The sequence below is a fragment of the Talpa europaea genome (genome assembly GCF_964194135.1).
Source record: "Talpa europaea genome assembly, chromosome: 6".
In the NCBI taxonomy this organism is placed as follows: Eukaryota; Metazoa; Chordata; class Mammalia; order Eulipotyphla; family Talpidae; genus Talpa; species Talpa europaea.
The window spans coordinates 99,330,276-99,347,272 of record NC_140072.1 but is presented as its reverse complement, the minus strand read 5'-3'; the positions used below and the strand labels follow the sequence as shown (position 1 = coordinate 99,347,272).

General features: G+C 40.9%; 1 protein-coding gene across 1 annotated transcript in view; it reads right to left on the bottom strand.

The window, feature by feature from the left end:
* The window catches only part of VWA8 (von Willebrand factor A domain containing 8), a gene marked incomplete at both ends in the record, with an annotated part of 320,923 nt that extends 314,624 nt beyond the window's left edge, over window positions 1–6,299 (bottom strand). The window contains 2 exons of the mRNA XM_084235317.1: window positions 512–589; window positions 6,137–6,299. Coding sequence (XP_084091443.1) covers window positions 512–589; window positions 6,137–6,299 — 241 coding nt within the window. The remainder of the gene's footprint in view (window positions 1–511; window positions 590–6,136) is intronic.
* Between the last annotated feature and the right edge of the window lie 10,698 nt (window positions 6,300–16,997).

Sequence of the window (16,997 nt, the reverse complement as noted above, 5' to 3'; positions counted from 1 at the left end):
CCACCAGAGGAGGGTCCCACATGGCGCGCAGACCTCTCCTGCCGCCCGCTGCTCCCCTCAGCAGTGTACTTCGGTCCTTCTGCCTGCTCTGCTCCCCGCTCTGGCTCTGGTGAATTCTCTCACCCTCCCGCATTTCTGACTGTACCCAGTGCATGTATAAACAAAAACAAAATAAATAAATAAAATAAAAACATGCCTCTATTTAAAAAAAAAAAAAAAAGAAAAAAAAAAAAGACTCAATAAAAAATCCAAGTAGGTCAAATTCAAAGAAATTCACATTTAGATGCATAGTCAAACTATCAAAAGACAAAGGCAAAGAGAGTATCTAGAGAACACAGAGAAAAATAACCCATCATGTAGAGGTAATCCTTGACTGACATATATTGATAAATATTGAAGCTAAGTGGTAAGTATAAAAGGTATAAATTATTGTCTCTGATTTTTGTGTCTGTCTGAAAATTCCCATAATAAGAAGTTAAAAGTTATTCATTCATAAATATCTATTTCTTACTGTAGTTCTGTGGCACAAGTTCCGGGCTTTTAGGAGTTTTCAACTTGTAGGATACATCTCCAATGTTAATAGTATCACCTAAAAAAAAAAAAAAAAAAAGAACGAAATAATCATTACAAGAGATTAGAAAACAGCATACTATGAATTTTGCAATGATTTCCCCAAACTATTGAAAGAGATGTTATAGAAATACGCCATGTAGCTGTCTGTTAAATCATGCTCTCAAACTTCTATCCAAAGGATGTTACATAAATTAATCAGTTTTATTTTATCACTAATACCAATAATAAAATCAATAAAACACAAAAGGATGCATTTTATTTAAGTTCATCCAAAGCATCCATAGGATAGTATCTTTAACATTTATCAGCAATCTTTTTCACATCTTTCACACACAACTTCAAGTTCTCTAGTAAAATAACCCAAAAATTCAGTGCTTCTAGTTACACAAAAACAATAAAGCCCAGTGGGTTATTTACTAAGAATTCCTACATGAAACAAATAAGACAAAGCAAAAGTTCTCAATAACTTCTACTAGACTTCCCCTCTGTGAAAAATCAATTATTTTTCTGTACACAATCTGTCATTTAAAACCAAATGATTGCTGACTAACACAACAGTTTTTATAAATGAAAAGGCAGAGGCAAAGCAAATATAATATATAACAATAGCTGTTTTGCAACAAAGCATATGTGCAGAGAGAAACATGACATTTCAACACCAAGGATAGTCTGAAAACATTTTAATCAGAGGAATATTAACATTCAGAAATTTTTATCAAGTAATTAGCTTTTACCTCAAAATTCCTTAAGCCAAAAGAATTCCTTGATGTATTTTTATAAAGTAAATTTTTTTCTAGTAAAAATTTATCAATTAATATTCCCTTTTCTTGTCCGTACGGAATTTCACCATTTATATCTTCTACAACTATACATTCTCCTTTGTGGCCATCAGCCTGGATTGAATCCCAAAAGGATTTTTTTTTTCTTCAATGTTTAATCAATAACAAACTGTATAATATATAGCTTTGCCAGATTTATTTTGTGTTGATAATCTCTAGTAATTCTTTAACATTTCTATATGGCTGATAGTTTTTACTTAGTTCTTGGCTAATCCATGTGAAGTTCAGATATTTTCCTCAGATATTTCCAGGCTGTTCTACTATCAAGATCTTTACCAACCTCAAAAGTGCCTTTCTCAGTTATGTATTTTAGATATATCAGTGGTAGCCTCTCCTAAAATGTGCTGTTAATGCTCTTAATCCCTTACAAATTGTAAACTATAGGTTATGTTAGGTCATTCAGTGCTATGAATTGTACTCACAATTTAATGATGTCTAGTAGCTTTGACAAAGAAGTCTGTTTAGTTGCTGGGTTTTCAACAGCAGCACTACTGACATTTTGGGCTGGATAATTCTTTTTTTCATGGAGCTGTCTTGTGCACTATAGAATATTTGCAGCATCACTGGTCTCTACCCACTACTTACCAGTAGCAACCCCTTCCTCTTAGTTATGATAACTTCATACATTGCCAAACATCCCCTAGGGAGGAATCCCACTCCTGGATAAGAACCACTGGTTTGGTGTCACCATTATTTGTTAATAGAAGACTTTGTGTTACAACTGCCCTGGGATTTCACTGCTGAATTTCTTTAGTAGATAAGAATGTCCTCAAGATCAAAATAGTTAATAATTTTCCCAAAGTTCAATACCTACTAAATTCAGAGCTAAAACCGGAACCATAGTATAGTTTTTCCCTTTATACCATTATTTCACTATGAAATAATGGCTTCATTATTGAAGCCATAGTTCTACATTCTCCCCCACATTATTAATTTTATTGCAGCCCAAGGACATACTCTTAAAAATCACAAAAATGCATATAGATGGGTATTTACTGTACTGTATATATATTTAAAAATAGATAACCTGAATGTCCAAGAATGGGAAATTGGTGAAACTGTGTGTGTGTGTGTGTATATATATATATATATATATATATATGAATTTATACCTTTTTAAAAAGATCATGCCCAGCAATATTCATCATTGTCAATATGTTCACAATAATGGTTAATGTTTAAAAAAAACACTCATTTGGGGCAGAAGAGCTAAAAAGAAACTTCTCTGAAGAGGAAATGCAAATGGCCAACAGGCATATGAAAAAATGTTCAACATCACTTGTAATCAGGGAAATGCAAATCAAAACTACCATGAGATACCATCTTACACCAGTGAGAATGGCACATATTAAAAAAACTAGCAACAACAAATGTTGGTGAGGATGTGGAGAAAAAGGAACTCTTCTGCACTGTTGGTGGGAGTGAAAACTGGTCCAACCACTATGGAGAGCTGTGTGGAGATTTCTAGACCTACTAAACATAGAGCTTCCATATGATCCAGCAATTCCACTCCTAGGTATTTACCCAAAGGACACAGAAACATCAATTCCAAAGAACACCTGCACCCCTATGTTTATAGCAGCACTATATACAATAGCTAAGCTTTGGAAACAGCCCAAATGCCCAAAAATAGATGACTGGATCAAGAAGATGTGGTACATATATACCATGGAATATTACTCAGCATTCAAAAAAGAGAAACACATGCAATTTGCAGCAACATGGATGGCGCTGGAAGGGATCATGCTCAGCGAAATAAGCCAGAAAGAAAAAGAAAAATACCGGATGGTCTCACTCATAGCAGGAATCTAGAAAACTTAAATAAGGGACAAGGAAAATGAATAACTATAAGAAAGTGAAAATCAAAATCAACAAAAATCTATGAACCAGAGACTCTTTTGGGGGGGGTGGGTGGAGGGAGGGGAGGGATTGGGGTCAAAATGGGGGGGTTGAAATTGTATGGGGAATATAAAAATAAAATTTATTATAAAAAACACTCATTTGTATAATATATATTTTTAAATCATAACATTAACACCAAAGAGCTGACAATTATGGATTTGCATGGGAGGATTATATTTTAGGGGATTTTTCTCTATTTTTCACTATCCTACAATGAACATAGATTTCTTTTCCCAAAAGTATTAAAAATATTTCTACAAATTTGACTTTATGCACAAAGTCATAAAGATAAAACAGTAAATCCCTTTAATAATGATGGTGTTCAAGGACAGCACTAGACAAATCATGGTGGATTACTCAACTGTTTCCAACTGATTACACATCTGTTTCTTCTACCACACATCTGAACCTATTTAACAACGGAGTCCTACTGAACCAACTTTTTTGACTCCATCTCTGAAAACAAAAAACTCCATCTATAGTTTTTGTAGAAAACTTTGCAGTAGCTAATCTACTTGTTAACTAACTTCTTTGTTCCTAAAACCAACAGATAGTACTAACTGAAGTTCAAAGAGCTATAAAGAATTTACAAATTATGGATACTTAGAATATCTAATAATAAAATATAAAAAACAGCTGGTTTGGATTTTTCTGAATTTTGTTTGTTTTTAACATTAATGACCTTCTCTTCCTTCTGCTTGCTAAGCTTGATAAAGCTATTATCTTCAAGGCAACGGACAATTCTAGCCTCCCTGCTATTTCTGTGTGAACTTTAACTTAAAAACCTACTGCGTACTTATTAGATGCAAAATGTTGTCAGGCACCAACAGAAATATAAAGAGAAATAAGAAATACGTACAGTCCAGGAAAGTTACGAACAGTATTTAACTTGCATCTATAGTTTATGTACTTGGTTGTGTTTTTCCAAAGAACTAAGAAGCAGGATCAATTACAAGAAGAGTAGAATGAGTTGCTGGTCACATGTGTGAGTGCAGCTGAGAGCATCTTTCCAACCTAAACTGTAATTGGTTACAACATACTGCTATTTATGATTGTACATTTGTCTGTGTATGACCTCTGGTTCAAAATGGGACACCGAAACTTTCATGGCTAATGTCATGACTGACTAGTCAAGAGATTTTCCTCCAGTTTACCTGGCTCACAGCTGTTCATGCTTGAGTACAGAGCTTTGGTGAGTTCCCATGTGCATTTACCCATAAACCTCTAATCTTCAACCTTGTAAACCTTCGTAGTAGTAAGGCAAATAGTTATAAAACAATTTACTTCTGATAATCCTAACAGAATCAATAATTAATTTATAATTAATCACCAATACCTATATAATAGAGTATAAAATTTCACACTACATGAATGTCTAGTTTTATAATTAACATACATTATTCATATACAAAGAACAATTATAATATTTTTTAAAGTTCACATGAATTAATTCTGCTCCATCTGTCTACCAGATATTTCTGACACCTCTCACCCTAAAAAGAACTGGTTTCATTTCCCTTAAAGCCAAGGAAAGAGAGGAATTCTCACATTGCTTAAAATATACACACTAAGCTAACTTTTATTAAACTTTAATGTGTCAGGGATTGAATTAATTAAATCCTTACAACAACCATACCAAGATAAACTCTCCTTATCCTCATTTTACAATTAAGGAAACTGGGACGCAAAATTAGGTAACCTACCCTCAAATCCCCACCGACAGTGCAGAAATGGACTTCACATCATTTAACTCAAACCAAAATTATAGATTGTTACACTTTCACCCTTGACCTCTGCCTTCTAGAACAAAGGAGCAACAAACAAATAACTCAGACACACGTACAACAATTGACTGAACACCTTAGACGTCATACTAATTGAAAAGGGGCAAAAACTGAAATCACAACTCTGTGCAGGGAAAAGAAACATTTGTTCAAAAAATGAATGAATGAATGAAATGCATGGGATTTAAACTCCCTCATTTCCTGGCAAGAAAAAGTATTTGGAGCATGGGAGGGCAAAGGAAGATAACAGAACAATGAAATTTACCAATTTCATAGTGAAAACCTTCGTCATTGTAAGCAACAATGACATTGACAAAATCTTACCTAGAACTAACTGCCTAGAAAATCTTTCCTAGAATTACCTGCCTAGAAGAGCAGCAACAGCACACACCCCTTCCCTCATCCAGCACAAATTATCCAATCCCAACACACAATTCCTAAAACCCCTCAAACCAAAAATACTGTTTCAAAATCAGAACATGTGATTGTAATGTCACTCATGAGCTGCGTGATCTCTAGCAAGTCACGTTATCTCCACTGCAGAGTCAAGGAGTTACACTAAATTGTGGTCTTCAGCGCTAACAGATGAACCTGTGCGAAAGAAAAACTAAAACTTGGATACATTTTGAACCGTGAACGACGGGCTCTTTGGCGAGAACATAACTTTACAGCCACTGCTAGCCTTGGCTACTGTGACTATGACAGCAAGGTCAAGTGCAGCTTTCCACAACCTCTGCGCTGCCGCTTTACCCTCTGCGTGTACTATAATCCAAATCAGACTTCTAGGGTGAACCAACAGTGGGGAGAGGAGAAAGCACTATTCCGAGTTATCAGAAACCTCAGCCCAGATCTCGGGGGCTACACAGAATGAGCCCCTTGCTCGTCCCGTGATACACAGCAGCTAGTGGAGAGGAGGGGACCTGAACTTCGATCTCCAGACTCCCGGTGCGCTGCCCGGTCCCAAGTGCACCGACGCAGCCGGGGAGGGGAGCAGGAGAGCGGGGGCCCACAGAGGCAGTGGGGTCGTCCAGGGGTTACCTGTGTCAGCCCCCGCCCGGGCGTGCAGCAGCCTGACCTCGGACCACCGTCCGTCGCCACCCGGCCTGCCCCGCACCACCTGCCGCAGGAGCAGCCGCACCCGCCGCGCGGCCTGGCCGCCTTGGCCGCCAGGACCTCCGAGGAGCAAGATCCGGGACTGCATGGGGCCGGGGGCGTTGCGGGGGGCGGGGAGGGGGTCCCGGCGAGTCGCGTGCGGGCGGGCGGCGTGAGACTGCGCCGCGAGGGGGACAGGAAGCGGCACCGCGCCGCGTCCGCCGGAAACTCCTTCCCCCGGCGCCACGGGCCGGGCCGCCTTTGACCCGCTGGGCTCACGGGGGTGGAGGTGCCCGCGGAGGCCGACCCGAGCGAGCTGGCACCGGGCGCCAGAGGCGGGCCGCGGAGCCGGAGTGGCGAGCGCTGGGTTAGGCCTATGGCGGCGCCCGCCTGCCGCGGAAGTGCGGCCCGCGCGCCCCCTGCGCCTCGCGCTCCGCCCCTGCCCTTCGCGCCCCGGCCTGCGACTTTCACCTGGGTCCTCAGCCTGACCGCCCTGGGGGCGGTGAACTCCAGGGAGTTCAGGAGATGCTGAAGACTTTTAAGAACTTTTGATGGTGTGACTCTTCGGATATTTGCATTAAACCTTGGTTACTAGCCCAACCTTCTCATAGTGCGCTTTCTCTGTGCTCTGCTTTAAATCATTTTTAAAATCTGAACACGGGGTCTTCTTGGTGGTGCAAGGGGTTGAGACACAATCTATGGAGCTCTCCGCAGCCTCAGCAGCATGAGTTCGATCCCGAGTTCGATCTCCCGGCCAGCCAGGGAGCAACCCACATGTGCAGCAGACCTCTCCTGACTCACCCGCTGTGCCCCTCAGCAGTGTATTTCGTCAGTCTGCTTGTTCCCCGCTCTGTCTCTGGTGGATCCTCTCACCCTCCCACACCTCTGACCTGTGCCCCAGCTCTTGTATGCATAAAATAAAATGGATTTAAAAAAAAAATCTGAATACGTGTTCACGAGATTGTGGGAACTTTGACCTACCTTGATTCCTAACTGATAACCCAGTTGTGGTTACTATCAGTCAAGGTAGGCGTGCAGTGCTTAAGAGCCATATCCTTTATCTTTGCTCCCCCTACAATTTTCCCCTAAATTTTAAGTGGAAAACTTAAATATGATGATATATAAAAATTGCCAACATATTACAAAGGCCTCAGGAAGGCATCGGTGTAATGGCAGGAATACACCAAGCAGGATCTCTATGATCCAAGCACATGTGGTAAGGAGAAGTCCTGGAGCACTCAGTGGCTTTTGCAGGCTTTTATTGGGATTTACCACCTACAAGGCAGGCAGGAGTGCCAGGGGGCCGGGAGGCTGGCAGGCCTCCCAGCCCCTAGCAAGTCTTCACTCTTTCTGGGCTCTCTGGCCTTCTCTGGTGGCCTTGTTCTCTGATGCTGTTGGGGTTCTTCTGGAGTCCCCCGTGACGCTGCCCTTAAAAGCCCAGTCTTAGTCCAGGTGAGTCCCACCTACATATGCCCACACTCTATTCCAGGTGCCCATTCTCTGGCATGCATTTAGGACTGCAAGGATCCATAATCAATCCTAATGGCGGGAGGGCAGAAAAGCCTGATACTTTTTCACTTACCCTACTGCAGGTTTTCTATGGTTGGAGCAGACAGGTAAAGGAGAGCACTGGCGCTCTCGGTGGCTTTTTCAGGCTTTTTGTAAGTTTAGCAGGTACACAACAGGAGCGGGGTGGGATGGGATGGCATGGGGCGGGATGAGGCTGGAAGGCTGGCAGGCCCTCAAGCCCCCAGCAAGTCTTCACTCTTTCTGGGCTCTCCGACATTCTCTTGTTCTCTGCTTCTGGTCTCTCTTTTTGCTCTGCTGGCCTTCCCATGACGCCACCCTTATAAACCCAGTCTCTTAGCCCAGGTGTACCCACCCATGCAGGCCCGCACCCTACTCCAGGTGTTCGCCATCAAGCATGCATTTCGTCTAATGGCAGGAGGGCAGAAAAGCCTGACAAACATTTACCCTACACCAGATCGATCATTTTTCCTGTCATTCTGCAATGCAAGAATTATGTAAACATCATTTATGCCTTCTGCAAGAGAAAAAAGTAGAACATTTTCATGCATACCAAAAGTGGAAGTGTGGCTCTATCGTCACCAGGCAAATTAACACCAATACAATTATACTGATTATCCAAAATGTTAGAAATGAGTTGACCAAGGCAAAATGCTTGGATCAAGTTATACAAAAACAATTATCAAAAAAAAAATTTAGAAGACTTCATTTCCAACTAAAGATCTTGCTAATTTTAGAGCATTATCTTCACATCTGTGTTGAAAGTGGACCATATGCGTCACTGGTGCTGAGAAGAAATTGATAAGAAACTGAAAAGGAACGCTGAACTGGGTAAGACCTTGTGCATCTTGCTGAGGAGCTGGACTGAAGGGGTTAAGACTGAAACAGGCATCTCACCTAGTAGGAGAAACAGGGAAAACATAAGTAAAAAGTTTGTATAGTGAATTATAAAATGCTTTTACATGTGTTTTCTCATAATCCTCACACACTATGAGGCTGCTGGAAGAAATTACATAAGTGTAGAATGTAACACTTCATAAATGCTCCTTCCACTTTGATTACATACATGTGTAAGACATAGTGCTTGAATGCATTATGTCACTTCCTACAGCAAAACTTTGCAATACTATTATTATTGTCCATTTAACAGATGAGGAAACTGAGGCTGGAAGAGTTAAGTACCTTAATCAGGGCATCTCTATTTAATCTTACTGGGCATTAAAACTTAAGGTACACACTATTTAATCTTTAATTACACACTTGAAACAGCGGGAGAAGAATCAAATGTAATTCAGCAAAATGGCTGATGTAAACACTAAGAGCTCTCAGAGTTAAGATAATGAGGAGATGGATACAAGTTAGCATTCAACATTTACTCAGCAACAATGGAATAAGCAGTAGCCTACTAGGTCCTGTATAGCAATGGGCTCACCTCAAGTATTGAAGACAAACATACAGATAAAGAATTACAATAACATAACGTGTGTAGGATTATTTAGTTTCAAATTACTTTGGGATGGAACACTTCACCTGGGAGAATTCAGCAAAGGTTCATATAAAAGATCATGCTTGAAGAGGTTCTTAAAGGATATGTTAGAGTTTTTTAGACTGAGAAAAGAACAAGTCCTATCTGGCAGAGAGAGGAGTATGTACAAAGGTACAAAGAAATGAAAATACATGCAGTGAGTAATCCAATGTATCTAGAGATCAAGTTCATAAAATAGTTTGTAGAGAGAAAACTGGAAAGTAGTGCTCAGGGAAAAAATTTGCACATTAACCTCCAGAAAATGGGGAGGTTTTTTGAGAATGACAGATTTGCAATGTGAAAGAGGTATGTGAGCCAGAGAAAAGGTAGTGCCTGAGAAAAGAACAAGTCCTATCTGGCAGAGAGAGGAGTATGTACAAAGGTACAAAGAAATGAAAATACATGCAGTGAGTAATCCAATGTATCTAGAGATCAAGTTCATAAAATAGTTTGTAGAGAGAAAACTGGAAAGTAGTGCTCAGGGAAAAAATTTGCACATTAACCTCCAGAAAATGGGGAGGTTTTTTGAGAATGACAGATTTGCAATGTGAAAGAGGTATGTGAGCCAGAGAAAAGGTAGTGCCTACACTGTACTTTGAATATTAGTTCTAGATTTGGATCAAGAAAGAATAGGGATAGGGCCTCCCTGGTGGGGCAAGTGTTAAGCATTGCACTATGAAGCAATCTGCAGTCTCTGCAGCACAAATTCAATCCCCAGCTGGCCAGGGAGCAACCCATATAGGTGCAGCAGACCTCTCCTGACTCACCCGCTGCTCCCCTCAGCAGCATACTTCGGTCAATCTGCCTATTCTGTTCCCTACTCTGTTTCTGGTGAATCCTCTCACTGCCCTCTCCCCTCCATCTCTGGCCTGTACTCCAGCTGTTGTATGCATAAATAAATAAATGAAAGAAAGAAAGAAAGGAAGGAAGGAAGGAAGGAAGGAAGGAAGGAAGGAAGGAAGGAAGGAAGGAAGAAAGAAAGAAAGAAAGAAAGAAAGAAAGAAAGAAAGAAAGAAAGAAAGAAAGAAAGAAAGAAAGAAAGAAAGAAAGAAAGAAAGAAAGAAAGAAAGAAAGAAAGAGATATAGAGCATGAGTGAAGGCTTAGAGACCTGACCAGCATGGTTAACTTGTTAGGACAGTGAAATCAGCAAGGTGTATAATTTGGTGAGGGGCATAATCTTTGGAGAAAGTATTTATTGTCTAGAGGGAGACAGCAAAGTCATCAAGTGGGGAAAAGATTATAGAGTGAAGAATCTTGAATGATTCTGAGGCAAAATTAGATTATATCTTATAGGCAAATTGAGGCCACCAGATGTTTTGTTCATGTTTTAAGCAGTGATATGAACTATGAACTGAAACAATTTGTTTACTCTGTCCTCATTCACAAACCATCAAAATGAAATAAAACAGAACAGCACAGAACTGTAGAAAAGAGGTAAATAGGAGAATAGGTGATGGTTCCTCAGCAATGTTTTCAGATGAGGACATGGGACAGGAAAAGCAGTCCTGAGAAAACTTGAACTTTAGTTTTTTGACACTCCCTCTATTCAGTGTATAGGAAAGTTATGTGATAGTAGATGAAAATATACCATCTTTTATATGGGTTTATCTCAGAGGCACCATGAAAGTCAAAACCTGCTAGATCTTAGGAAGGGAATTTGACCAGAACCCAAGTGGATAGGCAAGAGGGCCAAAGACAATTGGACCAATCTGCTGGCAAACACCAGATCAGGATAGATCATTCTACATTCAAGAATAAGTAAAAAGGAGGAAAGGCAATCTATTTTAAAAATATTGTAGGACAAAGAAAATAACATCCTGTCAGTTCAGGAAGTATGTAAACCACTGAAAATTTTATTACAGTGATAAGAGAAAAAACAATACTTGCCATTATTAAAAAGGATGAAATAAGAGATTAAGAAGGACATAACAAGTTGAGAGAGAGATAGTATGAGTGAGAGGAATTAGATTAAAAAGATACACCAGCAGAAACCCTCCCATTACAAAACACTTAACAATGCTGAATAAAATGTTTAAACACCATTTTAAATGAGTTTTTGAATGTAAATAAATGAATGTAAAACACCATTTTACATGAATTTGTGAGTTTATAAGAAAGAAGAGAAATCTCTAAAACCAGTAATGAAACTGGAGGAAAAATCTAGGAAAGTATTACCATAGGTGCCAGATGTCCTGTGGGCATCTACTTCCCTGGTACGTTCAGCTGTAGGGGGCACCCAAAAATGTATGGACTCAATGAGGACTCAATGAAGACTCAATGGACTCAATGAGGGCCTCCCTGGTGGCGCAAGTGGTTGAATGCCGCACGGTGAAGCTGTCTGCAGCCTCTGCAGCGCTGGTTCAATCCAGGCCAGCCAGGGAGATTCCCACATGGCGAAGCAGACCTTTCCTGTCACGGCTGCTGCTCCCCTCAGCAGTGTATGTCTTCAGTCTGCCTGTTCTGTTCCCTGCTCTGTCTCCGGTGAATCCTCTTATCCTCTGTGCATCTGGTCTGTACTCCGATTCTTGTATAAAAATAAATAAATCTTAAAAAAAATAAAAAAATAAAATGGACTCAATGAATACGTAGGATTTTTCTAAAGAATTCCGGAGCAGTACAACCTATGAGGGGAAAGGGCAGCTGCTGAGTGGAGCCCCTCTGGGTATAGATGGAACCCCTCAGGAGTATAGATTCTCATCAAAGACATTGGAGAACTGGACCTGCAATGGAGAAGGAGGCCAACACTGGAGAACTAAAGGAGCAAGAGCACAGAGCGATGATGACTTGCTTGAGCCGAAGGCTCCTGATCTAAAAGATTTGGGAGCCTGAACAGACACAAGGAGCCAGGAAGGATCACCCATGTCTCTTCATAGAAGACGTGCTATTGGCAGCCTGGGAGTATAATATCTGAATCACCTGCCTTACCTCAAACCAGTGCCAAAACTGAAGTAATAACTATATATTTCCCCTGAGCAGAGCTTAAACAGCTGAACCATAATAATAGGCCAGAAAACCCCAGATTATGGCTCCTAACTGAAAAACAAAGAGAACAATTCCTGACTTGTGACCCTGTCTCAGCTATAGTCCTCACTCAGCTCTACAAGTTGAGGCTGGCATGAGACTATACCAGACATTTAATGTGTGAGTTAGCCTAGGGGAGAGAATTGCTATAGACCCCACCACACATCTCAGGTATCCACAGCACTACAGGAAGCTTGAATGCTTAATGCTCTCTTGGGGTTTCCTTTTGGTGCCCTACTACTCGCGTTTTCTTCTACCTATTATTCCATTACCAGCACCAGTGCCTTTGCCATCTGAACAAGCATCAAGACAGTGGTCTTTAAAACAATAGAAAGAGGGGGCCTCCCCGGTGGCGCAGTGGGTTGAGCGCCGCGCTGTGAAGCTGTCCGCAGCCTCTGCAGCGTGGGTTCGATTCCCCGCCAGTCAGGGAGAAACTCACAGGGGGTGGCAGACCTCTCCTGCTGAGCCCTGCTCCCCTCAGCAGTGTCGCAGTGTTGCAGTGTCGCAGTGTTGCAGTGTTGCAGTGTCGCAGTGTCGTTGGTCCATCTGCCTGTTCTGCTCCCTGATCTGTCTCTGGTGAATTCTTTCACCCTCCCATGCCTCTGACCTGTACCCCAGTTCTTGTATAAATAAATAAATCTTCAAAAAAGACTACATCAAAAAAATAATAGAAAAAAAATCCTGGGTTAAGAACTCAAGATTATATACAGATTTTTGTAGGAGGGGCAAAAAGCCAATTTATTGATAAAATAAACCCTCTTACAGCCCATAAAAACTAAAAATGAAGAGACAAAAGAATGCATCACAAATGACAGGTAAAAATATCCCAACCGACATCTCAATCCAGCAGCAATACAGAAAATTCCTGAAGAGGAGTTTAAGGTAACATTTGTAACCAATCTTACTGAATTAAGGGAAATGATAGATGATGTAAAATGGGAACACAACAAAGAATGAAAAACTATGAGATTGCTACAACTAGTGCTAATAAATGTGAAAAAATGCTATAACCAAATTAAAATATACAATAGAGGATGGCAACAGTAGACAAACACAAATAATGGAGAGAATTAGTACGCTTGAAAGGGCAGTGGCAGTGAACACAAAAGTAGGAAAACAAAGAGAAAGAATAATTAAAAAAATGAAAACAGCACAAAAACTATTTTGGACAACCTAAAGAAAAATGACATCCATGAGTTGGGGGAGGGGGGATTTCCCAGAAAGAGAAGCAAAAGAGAATGGTATAGGAAATTATTTAAATAAATAATTTCTGAGAATCACCTTACTCTGGAAAATGAACCAGACATTCTGTTGCAAGAGGCCAAAGAAGTTCCAAACAAAATAATACCAGACTGACACCATCCAATATGCATCATAATAATATCGTTGAAAAACAATGACAAAGACAGAATACTTAGAGCATCAAGGGGAAGAACAATAACCTGTAAGACAATTACACTGTCTGCAGACCTTTCAACAGAACTGTTCTAGGCAAAAAGGGAATGTTAGGTCACATTTAAAGGACTCAGAAACAAAGATTGCCAGCATAGAATACTTTAACCTGCAAGGTTATTGTTCAAAATAAAAGGGTGAGGAACTTCACTGAAAAGCAAAAAAACTGAAGGAATTTATCAACACCAAGCTAACATGAAAGAATAAAAGGGCTAATATAAGGCAACAACAACCACAAAAAACCCACAAAATATATACCGGTAACAAACACCTAAATTATACAATTATACAGCAAGTGTGAGATCAGATCAATCAATAATCCATCATGTACTTAACCTCAGCAGAAACTTCAAACAAAAATCAACAGAAGTAACACATGAGACTGCAGAAATGAAAGCTAAACAAAACATTAAAGATGTCAAAAAAGACAAAGACCAACAAAAAAATCTTAAAATAAAGTGATACCTACTTATGTTTCAATAATCACTTCAAATGTAAATGATTTGAATTCAGCTGTTAAAAGGTCCAGAGTGGCTGTAGGGTAAATGAAGATTAGTCAGGCCTTTGCGCCACTGGCCTCTGTGCCTATCACCTGCAGCCTTGAATGCAGGAGGCACTTGGGAGCGTGGGCTTGGGATACGCATGCTTGATGGTGGGCACCTCGAATATGGTGAGGGCGTGAGTAAGTGGGCACACCTGAGCTGAGGGACTGAGAATATAAGGGCGGCATCACAGAGGACAGAGGGCAGCAGATGACCAAGTGGTGGAGTGCAATGAAGGGCGGTGGAGATGCCAGGGAATACCAGAGAGCCCAAAGAAAGTAAAGATTCTTGGGGGTTAGGAGGCCTCCCAGACTCCTTGACCTCTGGCACCCCACCTGCCCTGCATCTGGTAAGCTCACTACAAATCATGTAGAAAGATCATTAAAAGACTGAAAAAACCACTGAGGGTTCTGGACTCTCCTTTAACTGTCTGCCTGAATCAGCAGAAAACCAGCTGCACTACACTGGCATGGATTGGCAGGATGATTCCACACAGATGGGTATGGAGCCCTCCAAAAACCCCAGGAGGGACTGAGGGGTCATGAGCCGTGAGCATGTAGTACTCGGTGGCTGCCCACTGCTCGTGTAGGCACCTTCCCAGAAGTGGCCTGAGGTGGATGAGTCCCTGGAGCAGGTGGAAAGGACTCTACACACAGTGGGGAGGTGCTTTCTCCGAGTACATGGTGCCTCCTCAGAGGTGAGGCTGGGGGATGAGTGTTTCCTCACAGCTCCTTATATGGAGTCAAGGAAAACGCTGGAGGCACCATGGCAGCAGAGGAGGTGGCCAAAGTAGAGCAGATGCAAGAAGAGCTAACCATGCTGCAAGAACACAGTAGGTAGACAAAGTCTGGGAGATGAGGAAAGATACCTTGAGTGGAGGAAGAGACGGCCTGTGAGGACCAGCCCATGACCCCAGAGGCAGCAGAGTTGGCGGGGATGAAAGAGGACCATGATTCCTTATTCACAGCTCATCACTGCTGACACAAAGAAAAAAAACTGATGGATTGACAGTTCCTCCAAAAGGCAGGAGAACTTTGGTTGATGTTTGTGTCTATGGGACCTGGGGAGAAAACGGTATCACTTTTACACCCCAGGAGATGAGCTACAAGGGGTAGCCCAAAGAGCCCCCCTGGTTGCCTCAATTCAAATAATGTAGAAAGATCATTAAAAGTCTGAAAAAGCCACTGTGGGCTCCAGGACTCTCCTTTCCCCATGTGCCCAGATCCATAGAGAACCTTCTCTGTGCCTTGCTGCCCTAACAGTGGCTGAGTGGATTTTAAAACAATGTCCATCTTTTTGTTTACAGGAAACCTCTCTTACCACCACAGACAAGCCTGGACTTAAAGTGAAAGGCTGGAAGACAATTATACAAGCAAACAGGAATCAAAAACCCCAAACAAATCAATAATAGCTATATTTAAATAAAATATATTTTCATTAAAAATAGGAAATAAGAGATAGACTGACATATATTATGATAAAGGGTCTAATAGGAGAAATAGCATAAATGTACATCACATGTTACAGCACCAAAATATAAGGATATTATTAATAGAATCAAAGATATTGAAAATGCAATAATACCAGGGGATGTTAACATGCCACTCACAACCATGGACAGATCAATAATATAGAGAATAAATAAGGAAACAATAGCCTTAAAAGAGGAGGAGGAGGGAGAGGGAATCAGAGGGAGGGAGGGAGGAGCACAGGGGACTGTGGTGATGGTGCACGGGGGCATTGGTGAAGGAGGCTCTGTGGGGACTGCACCTGAGGGGGTGGGGGGAAGCAAGTGTTGTTTGAAAATGAACAATCATGTAAAAAAAATTAAAAAAAACTAATTAATAAAAAGAGGAACGAGATGAAATAGGCTTAACAGACATGATAGCACATTCTACCCTAAAAGCACTGCATACACATTCTTTCAGGTGCACATGGAACATTTTCAAGAATTAGCCATATGTTGGAATACAAGTCAATTTTCAATAAAACTACAATTATTAAGTACTTTTTCTTACCTTAATATCCTCAAGCTAGAAATCAGTTATAAAAAAAAAAAGCAAAACTGGGCCTCCCTGGTGGTGCAGGTGGTTGAGTGCAGCGCAGTGAAGTGTCTGCAGCCTCTGCAGTGCGGGTTTGATCCCCACCAGCCGCGGAGCAACCCACATGGCAGGGTTGACCTCTTCTGTCTCGCCCACTGCTCCCCTCAGCAGTGTATTTTGTCAGTTTGCTTATTCTGTTCCCCATTCCATCTCTGGTGAATCCTCTCGCCCTCCCACACATCTGGCCTGCAACCCGGGTACTTGCATAAATAAATCTTTAAAAAAAAAAAAGCAAAACAGTAAAAACCATAAATACATGAGACTAAACAACATGCTGCTTAATAGCTATTGTATTACAGAAGAAATTTAAGCAGAAATCAAAAATACCTCAAGACCAAGAAAATTGAATCTACAAGCTATAAGAACCTACAAGTTGTAGCAAAAGCTGTCGTAAAACTGAAGATAATCACAATACAGATCAATGTCACAAAGCAAGAAAACCCCAAATAAATAATACTACACCTAAAGCAATTTGAGATGGAGAAACAAACAGGACCTAAAGGTGGTAAAAGGAAGGAAATAATAATAATAAAAAAATAAGAGCAGGAATAAATGAAATAGCAGTTAAAAGCCCATACAAAAGATCAATGAAACTAAAAGAAGATAACATTGAAAAATCTCTAACTAGGCTAACAAG